We start from the raw sequence: 24697 nt of genomic DNA, 5'->3' as shown, positions 1-24697 counted from the left end.
AGGCTACCACCAGCGATGAGCATCTGGAAAAGCGTGCATTATGCTTGAATTTCGGACTCCGGGAAACATGCGTGAATTTATATGTCCCTGGAAATTTTAGTAGGGATGGATCATGTCCGATACTCGGTACTGTGGCTCTTCACTCGATTCTGATACCAACAGAAGTGCTTGAAAGTCACAATTTCACAACATTACTGATATAGAGAAGCTAAATCTCGAATCTTCACCGAATTTCTTGCATATCTCTAGCAACGAAATGCTATAGCACCGCAGCATTGTGGCATTTCTTGCTAACACTGCTAGTGATGTTGAAACATCGTTGCACTTGGCGTGAGTGTTAAATACAGCACTACAGTGTCTATTTGGTTTGAAGATAGACTAGATAATCGGAAATTTTCTACCAGGAATTTGAAAAGAGGTTTTGAGTGGCCAGTCTGATAATGTACAAATGTTGCTCATGAAAAAAGCAACAATGTATAAATTGGTTTTTACTCTCCTGAAAAATGTGTTTAAAAAATTCATGTTTGGTTTGATGAAATTTCTTAAACAATTCAAGATGAATGCATCTTAGGGATTTCAGTTTTTGCCAGCTGTCAATATTTGTGCAGTAACGTGTTGAATTTAAAATTAAATTATGTAACATTCAAGTATTTCGTCACTGTTTAAACCTTTCAATAACAATCACAGCAGAAATTAACATATGATAACTGTAACAAAATTCAATTTAATTAGTATGGTCCATCAAAAGAGCTTTGAATAACATGTTAATGGAAATCAATAAAATAACTTATTACAATCTCATATTGTATAATGCAGGACAGGAAAAAGGAGCGCTAAAAAACAGAGAAATGGTGTGAAATTTGATTTAATATTACAAAATTGAGAGTAAATCTTAAACATATAGAAATGGAAGATGCAATATTGTACCATTACTAAAACAAATGGTGAACTACAGTTCAACACAATGGAAACAAATTCATCTAAATATTCACAAAATGAACAGTTATGATAAAATTAAGAACATGCTTAGAGTCTACATCATACTCTCCTGTAATATTGCACTGTTAATTGCAGATCAGTGTCTTTTTAAGGCTTTCCTGCAGTCGACACAGTACCAAGTACCACAGTATTCTTCTAACACACACAAACAGAAGCACACATTAATGTCAGTCTTGATTGAGTTTGGATAGAGTCAATCTATTACAGTTCGTCTTTGGGCAAATCGTCGAGCTGGACGTCCGAGAGGTCAATGTCCTCATCAGGAGGCAACTCTCCGTCTTTACCGTCCCAGGGTTCTATTGCTGATATTTGAGGGAATGAAGCACCTTTGACTGGAGCGGTGTTTCCACGGCCAAACGATAAATCTCTGAAACAAAACAAGAAAATGTAAGCATTATTATATTGCATAATATGATTCTATCAGTTTTAATCTATATTACTTGATAATGATTAGTGTATTATTTCAATGTCTTTTGGATTTTCAATAAATGCATTTCACGACTTTGTTTTCACAATGTTCAAATGTGCTTGTACTTAAATATACAATTAATTGTCTTGCAGCCTACAGAAGTAACCAAGGACTAAAAATTACTTATTTTATTTTAAGAATTTCTTTATACAAATATAAAAAATACCTTAAAAATTCATTGATGCCTTCACTGGAGAATGAGCCCCTAAGAATGGAATACTTCATCTTCTTAGCATTGAGAACAGCCATCGCTGGGTAACCAAATCCTCCAATCTCTAACATGTTCTCCACTTCAGGCTGAGAGCCAGCTTCAGACCACACCCATCTGTAATCAGACAATCGTTATCAGTTCATTGAGAACAGCCATCGCTGGGTAAACGAATCCTCCAATCTCTAACATGTTCTCCACTTCAGGCTGAGAGCCAGCTTCAGCTTCAGACCACACCCATCTGTAATCAGACAATCGTTATCAGTTCATTGAGAACAGCCATGGCTGGGGGTAAACGAATCCTCCAACATCTAACATGTTCTCCACTTCAGGCTGAGAGCCAGCTTCAGACCACACCCATCTGTAATCAGGCAATCATTATCAGTTCATTGAGAACAGCCATGGCTGGGTAACTGAACCCTCCAATCTCTAAAATGTTATCCACTTCAGGCTGAGAGCCAGCTTCAGACCACACCCATCTGTAATCAGGCAATTGTTATCAGTTCATTGAGAACAGCCATGGCTGGGTAAACGAATCCTCCAATCTCTAACATGTTCTCCACTTCAGGCTGAGCCAGCTTCAGACCACACCCATCTGTAATCAGATAATCGTTATCAGTTCATTGAGAACAGCCATGGCTGGGTAAACGAATCCTCCAATCTCTAACATGTTCTCCACTTCAGGCTGGGAGCCAGCTTCAGACCACACACATCTGTAATCAGATAATCGTTATCAGTTCATTGAGAACAGCCATGGCTGGGTAAACGAATCCTCCAATCTCTAACATGTTCTCCACTTCAGGCTGAGAGTCAGCTTCAGACCACACCCATCTGTAATCAGGCAATCGTTATCAGTTCATTGAGAACAGCCATGGTTGGGTAACCGAAACCCCTCCAATCTCTAACATGTTCTCCACTTCAGGCTGAGAGTCAGCTTCAGACCACACCCATCTGTAATCAGGCAATCGTTATCAGTTCATTGAGAACAGCCATGGCTGGGTAACCGAAAACCCTCCAATCTCTAACATGTTCTCCACTTCAGGCTGAGAGCCAGCTTCAGACCACACCCATCTGTAATCAGGCAATCGTTATCAGTTCATTGAGAACAGCCATGGCTGGTTAACCGAACCCTCCAATCTCTAACATGTTCTCCACTTCAGGCTGAGAGCCAGCTTCAGACCACACCCATCTGTAATCAGGCAATCGTTATCAGTTCATTGAGAACAGCCATGGCTGGGTAACCGAACCCCTCCAATCTCTAACATGTTCTCCACTCCAGGCTGAGCCAGCTTCAGACCACACCCTCTGTAATCAGGCAATCGTTATCAGTTCAATTCTTTGTTACATGAACTGTAAGTTTAGTAATGCATCACATACAATAATAAAATAGCTGTACTGATATGAAGGCTGGATTGATTTCTCATGATAGTTTTCAAAAGATCAGTCTGAAGTTGTTGGGGTTATTTTTATTTTTAGAATGAATATCAATAAGTCTAAATACAATATAAATATTACTTAGTATGATTCCAGTAAAACTGAAATTAATATTCTTTGAAACAAAATTTTGTTTAATAGCCAAAAAATAAATATTTTAAATTTTGGAAAGCACTCAGAATTTTTTCTATAATCGAATTATAGAATAAACTTTATTAATTTAGACTGCAACTCACCCCCACATCTTCTTCTTGTACTTCTCTCCCATCTCCTTGAGGATATTGAGATAGCTGTTGCGGCAGTCTGCCTGACAGTCCAGGATGTGGGGAAGGACAGAGACGACGCACAACGGATGTTCCTCACATGCCTCCTTCAGTGTCTTGTCATCCACCAACTGCAACAAACACTCCAATCATTAGATTAAACTTTAACTTAGCAAAAAATCCAATCCTACACAGGAGCTAAAGTTTGAGCACCTGGCCTCAACAGTCAATGAGTTTTCTTAGCCATAATATTCAGGTGGTCTGGGCGAAAGGAAAACATTTTAACAGTGATCATAGACCTAAAAACAAGACACGAAGTTCATATAAACAAACGTTTGGAAATGCTTCGTTAGTGAGATAAAAGGCTAGCGAAAGATTTCATCCATTTCCGAGGATTAAACGAACCTGGACTGAAACCTTTCTTTAGAACAGTAATTAAGACAAAACATTGGTCTTTCATATGAATTTTGACCTTCAAAATTGAACAAACTAGGACCCCCAGAACTGTAAGTCCCTTAGTTATCAAAACAACTTGCTTAAAAAACAAAAATATACTGTCAAAAAACACATTTTTACCTTTGAGGCGCTATAATTTCATTAAATAGGTAACAAATGGCTACAATTCATGGGCAAATAATTCTGAGAAAATTTATGTAAATAATGTCAATAGCAAACACATTTATAGTTAATCTGATATGTCCTTGTGTTATTTTTAAGTGAAGTTTATTGACAGGATAGTTTCATCCATCTAGAAGAACTCTTAACTTAATTCAATGTAGATATACTTAACTGGAAGCAAGAAGAAAGCCTAATTGTCCCTAAGATTTTTGGTGAATAAGCAAAAACACCAGATCTTCAGATTCTAATTTAACATTACTGGTAAAGGACCTTAGGCCTGGCAGTCACCATAAACTTGCATATATCCAGATCTTTTCAAGGTCCCTTACGTTCTTGGTGAAGATGCAAAAACACCAGATATTCGTATTCTAATTTGCTTTACTGAAAGTCTAGCAGCCACCAAAATCTTGCACACACCCAGATCTTTTCAAGGGACCTCAAGCGTAATATCTGGTGTAATTATAAATTTCCTGAGACCCTGTTAGTAGGTATATATTTACTGTACATAATTATTTACCTGCTTTATTTCAGGAGCAGGAACATTTTCTGCCAACTTGTCAAGTGCCCAGTTGACGATATCATTTGCAGTCCTACCACCGTTGTAATCTTCCACAGAGCTTGAGTCTTTTTTACCAGGAGCAAAGAACTTGATGGTTGGATATCCCTGTACTCCATAACGGCTAGCTTTCACTTGGTGAACTGTTGCATCTACTGCTCCCAGTTTTACCTAAACAATAAGTCAACCATATTCATCAAAAATGTTTAAAGAAATTAATTGTCTAAAACACAATCTGTTTCAAAAACCGTTATTTCTGTCAAATGATTAAATGTACCATTGTAGCTATGCTTAACAAACTCTGAAGGGCTTTTTTTAATTAAGTTCTTTATCTTCCAAGAAATCACATTATAAAAAAAGATAAAATTGATCAAAGATTGTTTTATCATGAATATATGACTGTGTAGTCTCATTTTTATAAACTGGATATTACAAAGTTGCTATGATGTTCAATATTTTTCAATACTCCTACATTTCAATAATCTTAATTATATTTCTGTTCTTTAACCAAACAATAATTTTTATTTACTCCAAAATCACTTGTAAGATTTATAACATTACTATGTGTTTCCAGTCAATCTACTTTATTGTAAATAATTCTTCAAAGCACATAAAAATATCATTAACCCAATGATAATTATAATAGGTTGATATAATACATTGATCTTAAATCAACCGAGTCCTTCACAGAATATCACACACTGTGGTGTTTAATTGTCCTCATCACTTTCATCTTTGTTACACAGTGACATTAAACATGATGAAAAGGCTGTGTTTTATCTTAAAGCTATATACTTTATTACTATAGTATAAAATATAAAACTGAACGGTCAAAGTAACGAGCAAGTAACAAACTCATTAAGCAAAAACCATGAAAATTTAAATACTAATTTATAAATTCTTTGTAATTTTAAGGGCTAATTTAGCAGTCATAATTCAAATACTTAATGTATCAGAAACTAAAAAGTCAGAACATTTTGAAATTAACAAAATTGTAATATGTAATATTTTCTCACAAGTATAATTAATAAAAATGTCAATTTTTTTAAATTACGAAAACCCCTTTTGCTTTTTAAAAAGGTAGAAATTTTAGGCCAATAGACCTAAAAAAGAGCCTGTATTTCTGAAAAAAAAAATGTCAAAGATATTTTGAAGGGAGTTTTATATCAAAAGCGTTAAAAAAAGGCTATGTTAAAAACGTCAAATGTTTGTAACATACTAGAATGTTGTACATAATTAATAAGTGTTTATATTCTTGAAAATGAAAAGGCAACTATATTTAAAAGTCATTCAAGATGATTAACAAGGCTAAAAATATTAAACTCTGCACAATACTTTCTATCATATTTTGTATTAGCTTAGTGATGGTTAAATCAAATAACTGCCATCCACAATTGTTTGCAATATGCAAGAAATATAATGTTAGTTGATAATACAGACATGGCAGTGTCAAGTATTAGGAGATAACAGAAATAATTCCATGTGCATGAATATTTTTTTCAAATATGCTAAAGTTAAATAATAATTAAAAAAACACAATTTACTACCTAATATTGATGATCATCAAAGGACACAGTTCTCTCTAACAATGACTGTAATGTGCTGTGTCAACTTTAAAAATACCACAATTTTAGAACTTAAAGATTTTTTCAAACAATGGTGCTTTTTAATTTAATTGGCATTGAAAATAACTTGTGAATCCGATAATCAAACTTTCAATTGTTTTTATGCTGTTTTTTTAAACACCTGATTAATATCAGCAAATCGTTTCATTATTGTAGAATGTAATGTTTGCTGTTGTTAATAACAACTAAGATTTACATTGTTTTACAATTACACAGTGTTAAAATGTGTGACGATTATAGTATTAGTCTAAATATATTTTAAAATGTACAATAAGTGCAAAATAGCATGTCACAAGAATCATAATTAGATGCGTTTTGTAGGATGGCCTAATTAATTATAAAAATGTTCCTTTTATTCGATATAATAGAAACAGTTAAAAAATAATAGCAATTTTACTATTTTTTTTATTCCAAGCTATTTTCTTACAATATTTTCAAATTTATCTCAAAACACAATGGCCAGGAAACTGTCTCACGATCAATGAAAGTAGGCTGATTAACCCCCACAGCTGGTAATAGGTAGGCTTGTGAAAATCATCACCTTCAAGTGTTAATAGTGTGATGGAATAATACTTAGGGGAACTGCCAAAAGTACATTTTCTAAGCCTGTTAGGAAAGCTAAAATTTTAACTTTGCATATTCAAATGCCTTGTTTTTTTTTAACAGTTAATATTGTAATAAACTTAAGAGCCATAATTTGATTATTTAGCTTCTAAAAAGTAATTACTTTTCCTTTGAGTTCAGTTGCAGCCTGAGCCCAGTGCGGTGCCAGATTCTTACAGTGGCCACACCAAGGGGCAAAGAACTCTACAAGCCACATGTCTTCAGACTCCAGAACCAGTTCATCGAAGTTACTGTCCGTCAGTTCCACAACATCCTTCGGATCTCCCTGCATAAACAATATTTGGTTAATAGTTGCATGTTGTGTACAAATCAGAGTATAAATATAAACAACTCAAAACCACATTAATACTGTTGCATAAATACATAAGTTTTAACATAGTGTAAATTATAATACATGACAAACTACTGAATAATACAAATAGAAAATACAGTGAAAACGAAACTAATAGATATGTAAAACATAAGCAGTAAAAAACAAAACCATTAAGAAGACCAAGAGATCTGCATAGAAAAATCAAACAAAAGCAGATAGTAGGAGCTCTTGGCATATGAAGTAATATCAATTAGTTAATACAACGTACTGTAATAAAACACACACAATACCATTTTTGTGTACACATAAATAGATAACATTTATGTATCCTTAAGTTTTTGGTTATTGTGTTGTAGCATTCAAAGAAATAAGCAGATATACTAGTTCTTAAAATGTTGTTTCAGATTTTCTTCTTTTAGTTTCATAACACATTGTGTGCCAAATGACTAAAACCCTGTTCTTTTTGCACCAAGTACACTATAATGCAAGTTATGGGTAGTGTTCATAGGTAAACCATAGATTTAAAAAATGTGTGATAATAATAACCTCTTTTCCAGGAAAAAATGTCACTTAAAATCATAGTACCTTTATCTTTGCATTCTTTAGAAAAGAAAAAGAATTGGTAACAAATCTCTAGACCTCTAAACATTACAAGTTTAAGTTTTCTTAAAAACCTAACATTCACCACAAAAATGTATTTTTTTATTTCAAATGATTCTAAAGAACTAATAAAAAAAGTACAGTTCAATACCTTTGAAGAAGAACCACCTCCACCACTTTTGCCGCCGAGCTGGGCATACACCTTACTCTTGGCCGCAGAAACTGCAGCGTCCACTAGACCTTGGGCTGTTCGACCCCCGTTGTAGTCCTCAGGTTTGTTTTTATTGGCTCCAAAGATCTTGACAGTGGGAAAACCTCTCACTCCAAATCTCCCACCAAGAGATTTATGTTCATCTGCATTCACAGCTCCCACTTTCACAACACCCTGTAAATTTAAGTGAATAAACATTGGATAAATTAATAAAATAATAGCCAATCGAATAAAATAATAGTCAATCATCCGAATGTCTTCAATACAGAATAAACCAAGGAAGCAAAACATACTTTAGTTTTATAATTGTTTTGAGTCTTTTGGTACTTATCTAAGTATAAGTGAGTGGAAGATTTATTTTAATAATTTTAAATTTATAAAGAACCAAAATGAATTGATAAGGTCAATCCAAAAATAAGGAAATGATTTCAGTTTAAATGTATAATACTTCAAAAGTAAGTTAATTAATCATGTAGAAATTTTATAACTTATTACAAATCTTTAAATACTTTTTAGTTTGAATTTTTACTTCATTTAAACAGGACAATGAATTCAGAAGCACATAAATATTCATAACAATTACATATGCAGGGTGGCTACTCAAAACCTTTATTCAAATACAAGTTTTTACCCGATTTTCCTAGTCGAATATTTCTGATTCTCTAGCCCATTTTTTAAATTGAATAAACAACTGTAATACTATATTTAACCCTTACACTGAGAGGTGAAGGTTTATCATCACCAGCTGTATTTACAGGAAATCCCAGGACGCTGCAGTGGTCTAACAAATTTATTTGCTAGTGATATGAGAGGATTTCTGTGATGATTACCACCTATTTTAAGCTCCTTAGTTTTTATCTCTGTGTCTTTAGATGTGTCAGCATAACGTCCTGTATACCTAACAACTTTCCTTTCTGTAATGTTTGGAAAAAATAAAGAGAACAAACAATTACCAACATAGTGCTACTATAGGGCACACTCCAGTCCAGCATTGCGGGTCAGAAGTCTGCGGTGCATGAACTCTCGGTAGGAGATGATTTTGCCCATACACTGGCCCAGTTCAGTACAACCAATAAATACCATAAAGCAAACGCACACAATTCAGCATGCATAGAATTACTGTATTACATTTATTTTTAATATCAGATGCCATGATCACGTTTTACAATTTTTGCAGCAGTTATCACTCATGAAACTCCAAGAACTACATTAATTCCATATTGTTTCCATTCTACATTCAATTATCAAAACTAAAACTCCTTTTTATCTCTGATATTAGCGAATGACCAACTAGAAGGGGAGTTGTTCTTTATATTTTTCTCTATACATATAAGTATATTTCCAGTTTACCTGTTTCTGCATTCAATTAAAAAAACATTATTCAGAAATAATATATTCTTATATTAAAATAGAAAAGATTTGCATTTTATAAATCATTCCTGAAAAAGTTACCTTTTTAAATTTTGGCAAATCTTGATATTGATTTTGCTGTATAAAAAGTTTGATTGTAGATAAAAATTCTTCTTGTGTTCCTTTATAGACTGATGCTTACAGTTTTATTGGTTGGTTATATGGAGCTTAATTGAATATTCGCATCAACTAAAACCTTCCCACCATAGCCACGTTATGTTATAGGGATGAGCTACAGCTATCGGAAAAGGGTTAAACAAAATTTTACTGCGAAGTTTGTGAATAGTGAATAAAAACAGAACTGTCGATTATAAAAATTGCTGGTAACAACTAAACCAGAACAGAACTCACACAATGTAGCAACTGCACCGAATTTAAGATATTTTATAGCTGCACAATTGACCACGTATTAGACAAATAATATTTAATCTAGGTAGTGTTCTTAAATATCAACTCACACCATTATGTGGAATGTCAGAACATTTCGAATAATGCAGAGAAGTCTGACACTCTCAGACATCAAATACCACTGTATGTCTTTAATTTGTGTTATCTGAACATGCAAGCATTTTGTCTTACGCTTAGTCCTCAATTCAATGCAATTTGTTAGCCTTCTATATTTAAAATAAAATACAGAAAATAAGTTTCAAATATAAGAAACATTAAGTTTCAGCTCTCTCCTTTCTAATGATAGAACATTAAATAGGATATTCTATTTTAACGATGCCTTTAACTTAATTCATACATACAAGAAATATGTTGTAAAAAATTACTATAAAAACTTAACACTAATATTTCAAATTTTTAGCACCTTCACAACAAAAAAGAAAACATACAAAAGACTTAATTTGTATTATCTGAACCACACATGTAGAAACAAAGATTCTGAAAGTAACTAAGTTAATTTCTCTTAACACAATTTGAACTCTAACCAGAACCTACCTTAAGAGCCTTAGCTGCTTTTGAATATTCACCAACAAACTGTTGACAATGGCCACACCATGGAGCATAAAACTCCACAACCCATACCTGGTCACTTTGAGTCACAAGTCTGTCAAAATTACTCTCTGTCAGGTCTACAACATCTGACCCTGAGTCGTACAGAGCTAACGAGCCGACAGACAATGCGACAACACCTGAAACATATTAAATACTATATACTGTACTAGCTGTTATATCAACTGTAACAGTTAACAAGAACTTCATAACAGAAGGTAGAACCTTTACAATCTATACCTTTAACACATACAATTATTACCAAATGCAGTAAATTAAATAATATTGTCACCAACACAAAATTAACTTCAACCTGAATTTTTAATACACTTGTGGTAATAAGTGACAAAAATGTGCATCACTTGCCTTGGCATTTTTTTTTTGAAAAATAGCTTGCTTTAATATTTATGTTATTTACGCTGTATATCTGACTACAAATGTGCAAAATTTAAGAATGGGATGTAAATGAGTTTATTTTTTTTTAATTTTGCTACTAGAATACACACCAGTTTGGTGTCAACAACCATTACTATGTACATGAAGCGAATTGGTACTTTGGGATTATACCGACCACACCCAGACATGAATCGTTATTCGACATTTTGCTTTTACTGATTACTAGATTAGCGTAGAACAATATTTCGTCAATATAAAACAGGAATTGTCTTATCGCAAACCCCTCCCCATCCTCAGACAGAGGTCAAAGTCGAGCGGTCTAGTAGATAACGTGATTGCAGAGTCTCGCCGCCCGTTCAGCTGGTGCGTCGCTTTGTTGTACTTCCGTGTTTTACCTCTACATTTCTCCAAACACAAAAATTCAACAACAACAAACATTACCAAACTAAAACTAAACTCTTTATTGAAAAAACACTCAAAACTTGTTTTTATTCTTGATCACATTCCGCCACCCAAAATGCGAGTGCCTCCGGCCATCAGCGCGGGCTTCGACAGCACCTTTGGTGCTGCCCCGCGCTGATGTCGACGAAAGAAAAACATCCCTCGAGATAGTACCTATCAGTAAAATATCAAATTCTAGAGGGGCTGATCAGAAATATAAATTGAATTGTAATGGAAAGGCAATTATGTACAGTGCAAATCATGTGATGCTGTGTGGCCTGCCGTAATCGGGATTCTCGAGAAAGATAAGATAACAGCGACAACAATACCGATCACAATACCTGGAAATGCTTGTAATTTTGTAATTAAAGAGTTGTTTTTTCGTTCTATCATGTTTATTTCTATAAATTTATATTTTTGTGTTCTTCATACTGGTGTGGTCGGTATAATCCCAAAGTACCAGCGAATTAATCTAATTAGAAATAAAACATTGACTAGCAAAGGGAGACAAGTTCACTCGTAAGTGATTGCAGAACAGTACCTGGGTAGGGTCCAATAAGCGGACCCGGTTTTTTATATCGAAATTGGCAAACGATATTACTTAATCATAACCATCGATATAATCAATCGATACTGATGAATTATTTTTAACAACTTAAATAATCTATATGAACAGCTGTAAACACTTTCAAATAATACAATTAAGGTAATATTTTAAATTTCACATAAGTAACATTGTGTATTAAAATGGCCGTCAATCTTAGGAAGCTTCACGAAATTGCTTTAAAAGACGATAAAATATGTTTTTATGGCTTCATGATGTTGGGTTAGTACCTAAGAATCCATTATGTGATATTTGTGGAAATGTAACAAATGTAACTGTCAGAGGAGCTAAAATGGTCGTCTTCAGATGCAAAAAAGAAGGTAATGGTGGACACAACTTTAGTAAAAACGTTTTCGTTCTGTTTCATTTAGTTAAAGCTATGAGTTTCCCTGATTTTGGTTATGTTCATTTATTATTTGTTATCATTAAATTCACATTTTAATTTAAACATATGATTGTTATTACTTTTATATCGATTGATAGTCTATGATTCGATATGCGAATATTAGGTATCGATGATTATATTCTTCGATATTAAAAACCGGGTCCGCTTATTGGACCCTACCCCAGTACCTTACTTAATATGCATAGTAATGGCTGCTCACAACAAACCAGTGTGTATCTCAGTAGCAAAAATTTTTTTTTTATAAGAAACAATTTACATCTTATTTTGAAATTGTGAATATATGTGGTTAGTTTTAGAGTAAATAACATTTTGTTCAAAAACATACAATAGACTTATTTTGAGTAAAGAAAAAAATGTTTTTGGGAGGATAAAAATATCAAAATATACTAAACAAATTCACATGATATATCACATTAAAGAGCATTTCAAATGGAAAAGCATGCCACAAATTTGAGGTCTTTAGCATTAATGGTTTTCTAGCTACGTTTTTTAGAAAATACTGACATAACAAAAAACAAAAACTGTCTTTTTGTAGGTTGTGGGTACATAAGTCGTGGGTTGGGTTCTAACTGACATTTTTTCATAAAATGAGGGTTTTGGTGTAATAAGGTTCTAACTGACAAACTGAATGTATTCTAAACATTGTTTTGGTTTATGTCAGCTGATAATTTAATAATAAGCAAAATAAGATAGTTCTATCTGCTAAAGTCACTCTTTTACAATTGAAGAAGGTTCTAACTGCAACTTACAACCATATTGGTCCCAAAAAACAAATAGTTTTTAGTTCAATAAGGTTCCATTTGCAGATGGAACCATGTTATTTAAATGAATTATCTTTTTTCAATGCAGTAAGGTTCTATCAGCTGATGTAAAAGCCTGATTCAATGTATTAAGGTTATTTTGCTTGCGGTTTTCCTAGAAACTGTAATATTATTTATTGGGATGTTTTATAACTAATATGAGTTCCATAAACGATAGTGAAATATTAGAGGCACTAGATGATAGTGAAGATCAGTGTGCTCCAAGAAATCAGAGTTTCACTTCTGACAGGTAAGAAATCTAACCTAAAATAACCCATACTGGATGTTTTGCTCTAAACCATTAACATAGATAAAACAACATTAAAACTGGTAAATGGCTATATACCAGAATCCAAATTGAATGCTAAATTTGTGTATTTTATTCAAATAGCTATGATTTTATCAATCAAAATTTCTATTAAAGTCTATAGTGTTTTCATTTGGTTATAATTCCATTAGTTTTATTTCATGTATGTTCTGAATTTTTTCTTTGATTTTTAGCAATGCTGGGTTCAGAGAGCAATCTTGATCAATGTGTAAACAACAACTATGTTCCTACAAAGGGTGATCCCAATGAACAAGGAGATGACATCCAAGATGAACAAGTAGAAGAATATCCCACTGAAATGTGTAAACATACTAGATCCAAGTAACTCAGAAATGTAAGTCGTGTTAATATAGGATTTCAATAATTTTCATGAAATTTACACAAACAGTCCAAATTCAGTACAAATTAATTATTAACTCCTATTGAGATAACCAATAACTACCTAAATATAGATAGGCTATTTGTAAAGAATAAGTACGTATTTGCATTTTCATGTTCTACGCAATAACCTACCTACCTAGGTTGTATTTATAATCTACCTAATCTAATCTGTGTTCTTTATTCCAGTAAATTATGGTGCACACAATAACCTTGAGCAATATATGGAGGACATCCATGAAGAAAACCGCAGAGGATAACCATGACATCATAGAGGACAATCATGATGAAATCACAGACAACAACCATGATGAAACCACAAAGGATAATTACTATGACCAACTGGCTGAGGACAACCATGATCAACTCGCTGAGGACCAGTCATGACCAACTCGCTGAGGACAACCATGACAGGCAACTTTTTAGTGATGAAGGGAAACATTTTTATAGTCATAACAGCAAATCAAAACTGTGACGAAGTGCAAGAAGACTTTTTAAATGTACTAGATGGAACTGTAGTTACAATTATTGAAGAAGATACACAAAGCATTAATGAAGGTGATTTTGTCACAGAACTTTCTTCTAATGAATCAGTACAAACTTTGGTATTTACTCCGGACAAGTCTCCTCACCCTACTCCTGAGGACGAACAAATTCAACAGACAATCACTGAAGGCACTCCAGATGATATTGACAGCTTGCCTGTCCAGAAGAAGCCTAGGAAAAGATTACAAACTCCAGATAACTGGAAAATAAACCAAAGGAAAAGAAAACACCAGGCAGGGGAAGAATATATCAATCAAAAAGGTAAACTAATTCATAAGAAAGAAATTAAAACAAAAAAAGACTGCCTAAAAATTGCAAATTCTTTTGCAATAAGAAGATTACTTGCGATGAAAGACAGGCAGTATTTAAGGCTTTTTATACTTTAAAGACGCAAAATGAGAAGTACATGTTCTTAAAAAATCTTACTGAAAGATCGCTAACAGCCAGAAAACAAAATAAAGGTGTTGAAAACTCTGTATCAAGACGTGTCAGTTTTCTTTTCGATACTATTTTAATATTAACAATGAAAGAATCCAGGTTTGTAAAACCTTCTTTTTAAGCACTTTAAGCATTTTCTCAGAAACCAATTTATAAATGTCCATCTTAAGAAAGACCCTGAGACTGACCTACCAAAAAATGACCAAAGAGGACATAACAAAAGTACTGTGATTCCTGCTTACGCTAAAAATGATGTCAGGATACATATAAAATCCTTCCCAGTTGTGGAATCACATTACTGCAGAAAGAATTCCTCTAAACAGTATTTAGACAGTTCATTAAATATTTCTAAGATGTATTCTCTTTTTGTTGAAAAACATCCTGATACTATTATTAAAGAGGAGTATGTATAGGAGAATATTCTTAACAGAATTTTAACATGGATTTCCATTTTCCAAAAAGTGATCGCTGTGACACGTGTGAAGAGCACAGGTGAGTCTTAAAGAGAAGTTGCCTGCAGATTCAGAAAAATACCAACTTCATGTAGCAGAGAAAAATGCTATGCGAGAAGCAAGACATAAAGATCGTGAAAAAACTCTGATGCTACTGTATTAAGTTTTGACTTACAAAATGTAATTACTTGCCCAAGAGCTGAGATTAGCAGTTTTTTTTACTTTAGTAAATTAAATGTTTACAACTTAACTGCCCATTTGAAAACAAAAAATGGTAAGAAAGTTTACTGTGCTCTGTGGACAGAGGTAACAGGTGGTCGTACAGGCAATGATATTGCCAGCGCTGTATATAAAATTGTGAAGAAAGTTTTGCTAGATTTTCCAGAAAACGACAACTTGATAACTTGGAGTGGACTCATGTGTTCCTCAAAACAGAAATCAAATGATGACGGGGGCTATGATGCTGATTCTTAAAAACAATCCTCAACTCACATCGATTACAATGAATTATTCAACACCTGGTCATGGAGCTGTCCAAGAAGTAGACAACATTCACAGCCACATTGAAAAAGCGTTTTTAGTGGTACTGAGTTTTTCTCGCCTGTAAGTCTGATGAGAATTTTGAAAATTGTTAACCGGAAAAATCCTTATGTTGTTTTGCAGATGACAGAAAATGACTTTTTGGACTTTGCAGCATCCAGTAAAGAGCTCAATATGAAACTGATACCCTTTACACTTATAAGTTCACTAAAACTATCCCAAGTCTTTGGATTGGTTGAGTATAATGAATTACATGGGCAAGAAATGAAGCATGTCAACATTTAAACCAACTATGAGAACATCAAAAAGAAGAAAGAAAGACTTCAGAAAGATTAACAGAATATATAAGCTATGAAGAAGAACCTGGAACAGTACAAGGCATTATAAAGCTGAAGCCAGAAAAGAAGAGGGATTTAAAAAGAATGGAAAGATTTATGCCTATAGTAGATAGGGAGTATTATCAAGTAATTCTTAATGCTCACTAAACATTGTGTTGAAAAACTCTCTTAGAAAATATCATATTTTTTATTTACTGTTTTCACAATCCAGGTGTGATAGACATAGCACTTAAGTTAATTAGTGCAGTTTTGTAAATTTTTTATACCGACATTGTTAATAATAAAATTAACTATACTAATTGTAGTTTTTGTTTATTTTGTTTACCTATTCAAATATGATGCTCTGGTGTTATAAGATTAGAAATTAATCTTATGACTGAAAGGTGGAAAAAATAATATTGTGATTTCATTTAATTTAATAGAGTTCTAAGTGGTACATTGAACTGTCTTACATTAAATGATTGCTTATATTTTAGATTAATTATAGTTCTAACTAGTAAATAGAACTTTTTTAAATAAGCACATAAAAAAAAAGTTAAATAAAAATAGTTTTCTAACTACCTCTTGGAACCTTTTTATGTTATATTATTAAAATATTAAAAATAATAAGGTTCTAACTGAAAACAAAAGTTTAATTTTTTAAAAGAACTTTAATCATTTACCACTAACTAATTGAATAATTCAAACTTTTAGATGATATAGCATTTAAAAAATCTACAAGCAAGTTATTTGAGCCTGAAACAATTTCAAACCGATATGTCAAATCTTTGATGCTCCCTCCTGAAAATTTTAGGATTGTGCACTTAGTACCCTTTTATTCTAAACCCACGAAGTGATATTGCATTTAAACTCATTTTAGTAACTTAGTTACATCTTTAATACAACAAAAACTGAAGGGTCAAGGTCCAAAATTATTTTTTTCATTTGTTGATTTTCAGTAGAATGACCCCAGGGCTGAATGATTGGTGTTCTCATAATGACTTTCTGGTATTAGGTTACTCTGTACAGTAGCCGAGGCCATTTCATACAAGCAATGAGGCTAGGAATGGAAATATTACACTATGTAATATTATGCAATATAAATATGTTTAGATTAGGTTATGCTAGCCTAATAGTAGTACCAAAGTTATAGATGACCTTTACAAGCACTCATGTAATCTGAGCTTGTATTTGGGTACTATCCTGATTTTCTTTTTTTAAGGGAAGCTTGCACTGATGGCCAGGGTCATTTCTGATCGATACTTGATCCTAGATCGTCCAACGTGATCTCAAGTCAGAGAAGTTGAGATGATCTGGAATGTAATCTGAGGTCGGAAAAGTACTGATCGGAAATGCCCCTGGGCATTAGTTTGGGCATCAGTTGCGCAACCTGTACTTCTGGAGAATAAATATAAAATCATCAATCAAGATAGTACCCAAATTCAAGCTCAGATCACATGAGCGCATCAAGTGGTTAGTACTGAAAGGGCTAATATATGATAGAGAAAAGGCTTATATTTATATTGATTTTAAAAAGTTTGCTGAGTTCTGAAAACTAGGTATCAATATCACATTGTAAGATACCACCAGATATAGGTTACCTACCATTTTAAAATGGTTATTTAACAAAATATAATTACAAAAGTGGAATGGTAGAGCCAGAAATGTGTAAATTGTTTTATATACTCACCTAAAATATAAATCAGAGTCATCTCAAAAGATAACTGTCTAGCAACTTTACTATTCACTATACTACGATGGTGTTTACTGCCGGCTTATTGTTTACAGGAGAATGTTATTAGTCTGATAAAACTAAACTGTTCGGAAATTATCCTTATGTTTACCCTTTTATATTCTGTAAAATAGCTAAAGAGACATTTTTATTAACTTATGTCAAAATATATGCGTTTTGAAACGGTAAAACCGTTACGTTTATTAGACTAAATTCACCACTTCCAAACTAACACTGAGTCAGACCTACAAACCATCTTGTCATCATATGTTGATAATTTGACTACGCTGATCGTGGAGACGTTTGATTGGCCAAGAGCCAACGTGCTGAGCACCATGATTTTATTTTATGTTTCGCATAGCTGCAGGCTTCTTATTTACCATGGTGTTTGGCTGTTCTTTATTTGTGGTTTTTTTTTATTTATTAGTTTGTAACTTTATTAATTCTTTAGAATACAGTTAGATCATGATTTAAAACATTAAGTTATATTAATTCTAAATTAAAATATAATTAGAACTAGTTAGTTACAACGCATTCGTGTTTGTATGTTGAAGCAGATTAGGATGCATCTAGGGATCGTTGTGATAGTGGAAACTCAGTAGCTTTACAGTGGAATTATATTGTCCTCCATTTTAACCCTCAGCGTGAGCTATGTATCACGTCTACACATGATTGTTTCTTCCCGGGATTTGAACTCGTGATCTCTTAGAAAGCCGAGACTATAACCATTAAGTCTATGGAGGAGTAATACTGTGGAATTTGAATCAGAGGTTAAACTTTGCTCAAACCTGTACAAAACAAACTTTCTTGCTGCAGTTATTCAAGATGACAGTTGAGCTTATTTGATTATGCTGTACAATTGTGTTTCGACTCTATTGAAATCCTATATACATTAAAATTTCTTCAAATTAGCAAATCAAACACTTGCCAATACTACCACATAATCTATTTCAAATAAAAAAAATATATATATATACTAGCGGGCCCGGCGCGCTTTGCTGCGCATTTCAATAATTTTTTGCAAAAGTTGCCCGCGGCTTCGCACGCAATTTCCCGTTGAAAACAGTACACTATATTCACTTTTTCTATCACATTCTAAACATTGCTGAGATAATTGATAGTCGTTCCATCGTGACCTCTTGGGCGTATTATGAAGGTATGTACCATATATTCCTGCCTCTATCTAGCTGTTACCCACGGCTTCGCACGCAAATCTTAAGAACCGAAGTCCTTATATTACTTAGTAAATTTTTTTTTTTTACTATAATAAATTTTAGATTAAATTAGTTATATCTCCGATGCCACGATTGAGCTTGCTTTGTTGTCTCGATCGAGAGAATATGTACACACGGAGTTTTGAGAACCATACTTCTGTCAAAAAAAACAACTAAGCTGATTTTATAACATTCTTTATATTTGTAGCCAACGTAAGATAGTAATTATGATATCTGCATTACTCTTCTGATCAAGCATGAGCATGGTTTATATTAAATAAATATTGCAGTTAAAGGTGAATTTTTACGTCAAATTTGAATTGTATTATCTGGATAGTAAAGTCTATGTTTAACAGTGATTGCAAAAACAGTTTAAACAAAATTTGTCGTTTCTCTTAAGCTTACTCTATGCTTTAAAACTATAAGTGTAATATATGTTTACAAAGAACAGCTGATTAAAAATTTGAAAAGACGTTAAACATATGTTTGCTGCAATGCATTTCTTATGGGTATTTCTGTAACCAGTGGGGCGGAATCCTGAATCGGGAAAGGGATGGGCATAGCTTATAAACCTTCTCCGTGGAAAAATACATATACGTACAAATTTTCATCATGATCGGTCCAATAGTTCACGATTCCATAAAGGACAAACATACAAACATTCATTTTTATATATATAGATATTAAATAAATATTGCAGTTAAAGGTGAATTTTTACGTCAAATTTGAATTGTATTATCTGGATAGTAAAGTCTATGTTTAACAGTGATTGCAAAAACAGTTTAAACAAAATTTGTCGTTTCTCTTAAGCTTACTCTATGCTTTAAAACTATAAGTGTAATATATGTTTACAAAGAACAGCTGATTAAAAATTTGAAAAGACGTTAACATATGTTTGCTGCAATGCATTTCTTATGGGTATTTCTGTAACCAGTGGGGCGGAATCCTGAATCGGGAAAGGGATGGGCATAGCTTATAAACCTTCTCCGTGGAAAAATACATATACGTACAAATTTTCATCATGATCGGTCCAATAGTTCACGATTCCATAAAGGACAAACATACAAACATTCATTTTTATATATATAGATAAGTCTAGAATCATCATTAAGAAACGAACAATTCTGTAAAATAACAAAATGTTAAAATATTAATAATGAAGAAACGCTGCCACAAAGTAATCCTATTCTTAGGCTGCTATCTGTTCAGTTAAAATATAGAAATATGCGGCTTAGAATTTTATAATAATCTATGGATGAATTTATTTACAAAACATCTATTATTTTAAACATGTTTTACTTGTTAATGAAGTTTGTTTCTGTTTATTAATCCTTTTTTCTTTAGATTTTCAATATTTGTGTGTGTTTTTTTGTTCGTAGTTTAAACATATTCAACTTGAATTTATTCACAATTTATTTAGAAATAAATTTGTTTACAGTGATGGTTTTCTTATGAAAAATACCATTAACTTGATTTAAAACATTATCTCAATTTGACAGAGTGATAAATGTTGTAAATGTAATAAATTTGTAAGTTTGAATGTTTCATCACATTGCAATTTTTGTCATTACTGTTTGTTGGAACTCAAGAGCTTTTGTATTTCTATATGCTTTATTGTGCTAAACAGCATCTTATAAAGCACCCATTAATACCGTTGGTCATTTTATAATTCCAAGACTATAGCATCGTCTACCTGTGAAATATGTATGAAATTGATTTTGAAGCCAGTGAAGAGAATCTCATGTAAATCCAAATACAACCGCTGGTTCCATCGAGTTTGTGTAAACATCTTTAAAGCCGACTACATTAGGCTCTCCAAAGATGTAAATAAAAAACATGCTCTGTAACAGAATCTACTGCATGTCCCTTTCGGATGGTCTTATTACTTTCCAGGCATCAATCCAAACAAGCTCATGGATTAGATCGACAGTTGGTCCGATGAAATAGAAATATAACTGAAGTAACAACAGGCATTGGAGGAATTAAATCTGATATCGGAACCTTTCCGGGTTATTATATAGATGTTTCCTATAATCGCACGCTGGTGGACATCTCACACGATGGAACTCAGAAGCACTCTTCATACTAGGATTAAGGCTGGTGAACGGAATCTCACTATCAAATACCAAATGGGATCCCAAGAATCGTTTAGTCTTCAAAAAAGTAGCTTTGACCAACAGAACTCGCTTAACTATCAAAATCCCAATGGAATGAAAAGCAAACTTGATGAACTTCTGGTGATGTAAATTGTACGGAAATATCCTATAACAGCTATACTGTCTATCTTTGTGACAGGTCTCTACTAACCAGTTCTAAATCCTACAAGGACGTCGTGATGGTCACTGTTAAAAGCAATATTGCATTAGCTTGCCTGATATCTGACATTAATGATATTGATCACTTGTCAGTCAATATAGAACCCTATAAAGGCATTACCTAGCTCCTTGTAGCATGATATATCCCACCTCAAGCACGCCCCCAGTTACAACAGTCTTCTTCCGTCGAGGAGTTATCGACTGATCATAACATCAATGAAATTATAGTAATTGGGGATTTAAATCTAACTGATGCTGATATGATTGCTGATAGATATGGCAGCAAAGTTGCTGAAATTGTTGACTTTTCTCAGGGCAGAGTAGTAGTGCTCAAGAACAAAAATCGCGGGACATTCATGTTGAGGAAATATTATTTGTGACTTCAATTAATTTGTATTACTGAATGGAACGTCCATCTTAATTATGTATTTTGGCTGTGATTGCTGTTAATTTATATAATACATCATGTTATTTTTATCATGCTCCCCTCTGTCTACCATCATTTATTCGTATCCATTGATTTTCCTCTGTATTATCATTTATTCATATCAATTATTCACAGTTTAAATTTGTATCTGCATTGCACTTTAGACCAAAATATGTATATATTTTCTTGAACGCTACTACGAACCAAAGACATTTTAGATCAGGAGTAAATAGGTTCAATGGTAGTTCCTTTTCAACACAGTAAATTTTTAAGACCAACGTATTGTATATTTCTTAATTGGATCAATAATGCAAACGATACTACGCCAGTTAGATATCGAAGGAAGTAGATCTCAATCACCAGAAATAAACGCTTTATTTACAGACTTCTCAGATGTATGTAAGTACATTGTTTTGGTCGGAACGGCAATAAAAACACTACTACGGCACCCATAAAACTAAATGCCATAGACTGAAAGTAGATTATAATGCATGGAAGACTTTTTTTACTGAAGTAGATTTTTCAGACTAACATATATATTTTCTTGATTGCGGCAACAATGCACACGCCACTAGGGCACTGGAAATGACTTAAACCAGGAGATTACGTTAGGATTAAATTACAAGGACCGGGAGTGAACACTTTTTGGTCAAAGCAGCCTTCTCATATCGAGTATGTACCGGTATATAATATTTTGATAGTGGGATCAAAGAAAACTCTACTATGGCGTGTGATTAATATAATTAATTGAAACTAGAAATTCTTCTTCACGCGTTAAACCGAAATAAGAGCCAGTGGAAATGTTGTTTACCTTTTGGACTCTTAATTAAGAATTAACACTGAAATAGTAACGAACCATAAACATGTCTACTTTTGATTCAAAAGTTATTATAGGGCTTCATCAAACTACATCATATGTGGTTCCACTAAGACCAATAAAGATTTAGTATATTTCCCCTCTGATCATAAATATTTCAAGTGTTCCTGAAATTGTTTGAGCTACTCATTTAAACATTATGGAAAGTACAAAGACATTCACGTTGTTGGTACTCATGAACATTGTTTCACTCTCCGACCTTAATTACTTTTTCAACTTAAATTTTTATCCTAAAATTGTTCAGGGGGTTGGCATATTTTCCAGTGACAGTTACTTAATCATTTTCAGGAGTTTGTATTTTGCTGTCATAAAGGTTATGCCTGTAACGTACATGTTATTCAATAAGAAATTGCATATATGGACAGTCAAAGGCACCACCTAAAAGTATTCTTTTTATATTATTTTAATGCTCATATCTCCCTAAACACCATAGAGCTTTAATATATTACATCATAAATTCTTTGCCAAAGAAGATTACGCCTTTCGATTTTAAAAATTTGCGTGCTAAGCTGCGGGTAACTGCTAGTTGTGAATAAAGAATAATTATAAGTTTAATTTTCTCGTGCCACTAAAACGGACAAAAGGTTAGGCGTCAAGTACCTGCGTGATAATATCGACCTCCTTGACATTTTCCCAAGGTCTGGCTAAACAATCGAAAACTCAAAAATAAAAGAGGAGGCTGCAGTATTCATTCAATATTCATTCCATTTCAGGAGTAGGTCATAGGTTATGTGTATGGTTGAAGAGATGAGATGATTGTCATTTTATACTATTAACATTCTTCTTATTGTCCTCTAATTTATATTTAAAAGTGTGGGGATAGGAAATAATTTTAAGAAATAAAAACAGTAAAATAAGCGGATAATAGTGAAAAAGTGAAATGACAGTGAGTTCAGTATGACTTGATTCACGAGAAAACTTCATGTGAAAATAACCTTGTAAACGATAAATTTACTTTTTGTACTACTTGATAGCAGACCAAGAATGGGCTTTATTTGTTCCTTTGTACGCTGAAATTGTTATATTTTTGTGCTATTATAGTTATAGAGACATTTAACGTGCTCTCTTTTAGTGGTATAAATTAAAAGATCACCACCTCATGTCAGACAAAAGTTAATCCAATTCATAATTAATCACTTCTTTGTTAGTTATGGTAAGTATCATTGAAATCGTAACATTAGTCAACTACTGATTATAGGTCAGCCTATTATAATGTCTCCTTTTCCAATGTGGTTGTCATGGTAATTGACTTCTTGATGATGCCAGGCAACCAAAACAATAGCCTAGAATGTAATAATATAGGTTGCTACAATAAGATTATTGAAATTGACTGGAATAGGAATAGTGTACAAAAGCCAAACACAATCAAATCTACTATCTATTACATATATCTATACTATTATATATATATATAGAATATAAAAACATTTGACCTAGGCCTAGGCCTACATATATTCATAATTAATAATTGCTAGATGTTTTTATTTACTAAAATAATATTTTTGAAAATTAATTTCTTTCAATTAAGTAAAATTATTTACGTACTAGTGACATCAGCAAGAACATTTAGCGATGAACATGTTATTTTGGTTTCAAAATGTATTTTGAAACATTGAACAATGCATTATTTAAATGCTGTCAAACATGTCTCCGGTTGACCGATGTTTCTAGCTGTCAAATGAGACAACTCAAACAAGATTCCCTCCCTTTTGGGAGCTATTTGATATGGTTCAAGTAATCTATTGATAATTGAAAAAAATATTGATGTTTATGAAGGAAACAGGATTTTTCCGGACATTTGCCATTGTTCAGTGAAACAAGAAAACAGTAACACTACGTTTCGAGATCTGCAATCTGATCTCTTCTTCAGGTAAAGAACTAACCTAATACATAATTACAAACTAGGTTAAAATAAACAAATCTTACTAAAGCGTTGTGGCACGCCTAAGTCATGAATCACAACCTACTGGTTTTGTATTAAGTGCATGTCTTTAGTGTTAGTGAAGTTGACGTAGTGTTACTGTTTTCTTGTTTCACTGAACGATGGCAAATGTCCGGAAAAATCCTGTTTCCTTCACAATCCTTCCATCGTCAAAAATAACCTTTAAACAAAGAATTGATGTTTACTCTGTAAAGTAGTAGTAAGTACTACGCTTCTAA

General features: G+C 33.0%; 2 protein-coding genes across 5 annotated transcripts in view; one reads left to right on the top strand and one right to left on the bottom strand.

Annotated features, from left to right (window-relative positions):
- Positions 1-849: 849 nt before the first annotated feature.
- Positions 850-17986, bottom strand: LOC124361849 (protein disulfide-isomerase A6 homolog). Of its 3 annotated transcripts, XM_046815875.1 has the most exons (8): positions 17663-17983; positions 10273-10466; positions 7861-8094; positions 6900-7061; positions 4509-4718; positions 3347-3504; positions 1635-1793; positions 850-1366 (listed from the first exon to the last, which is right to left on the bottom strand). In XM_046815875.1, the coding sequence occupies exons 1-8, from the start codon at positions 17682-17684 to the stop codon at positions 1201-1203; spliced, it is 1305 nt and encodes a 434-aa protein (XP_046671831.1). In that variant the 5' UTR covers positions 17685-17983; the 3' UTR covers positions 850-1200. The 3 variants fall into 3 exon arrangements, with proteins under 3 accessions (XP_046671831.1, XP_046671832.1, XP_046671833.1); XM_046815876.1 differs by lacking the exons at positions 850-1366; positions 1635-1793 and adding an exon at positions 2263-2389 and having other exon boundaries at positions 17663-17986; XM_046815877.1 differs by lacking the exons at positions 850-1366; positions 1635-1793 and adding an exon at positions 2756-2865 and having other exon boundaries at positions 17663-17984.
- A 5237-nt stretch (positions 17987-23223) lies between these two features.
- Positions 23224-24697, top strand: part of LOC124361848 (ras-related GTP-binding protein C) — a 34851-nt gene continuing 33377 nt past the window's right edge. Inside the window, exon 1 of one of the 2 annotated variants that reach the window (XM_046815874.1) lies at positions 23224-23690. In XM_046815874.1, the coding sequence (XP_046671830.1) occupies positions 23688-23690 (3 nt within the window). In that variant the 5' untranslated portion in view covers positions 23224-23687. The remainder of the gene's footprint in view (positions 23691-24697) is intronic. The other variant, XM_046815873.1, reaches the window with a different exon arrangement.

This window comes from Homalodisca vitripennis, chromosome 5, assembly GCF_021130785.1.
Source record: "Homalodisca vitripennis isolate AUS2020 chromosome 5, UT_GWSS_2.1, whole genome shotgun sequence".
NCBI lineage: Eukaryota > Metazoa > Arthropoda > Insecta > Hemiptera > Cicadellidae > Homalodisca > Homalodisca vitripennis.
This window is presented reverse-complemented; position numbering and strand designations above follow the sequence as displayed.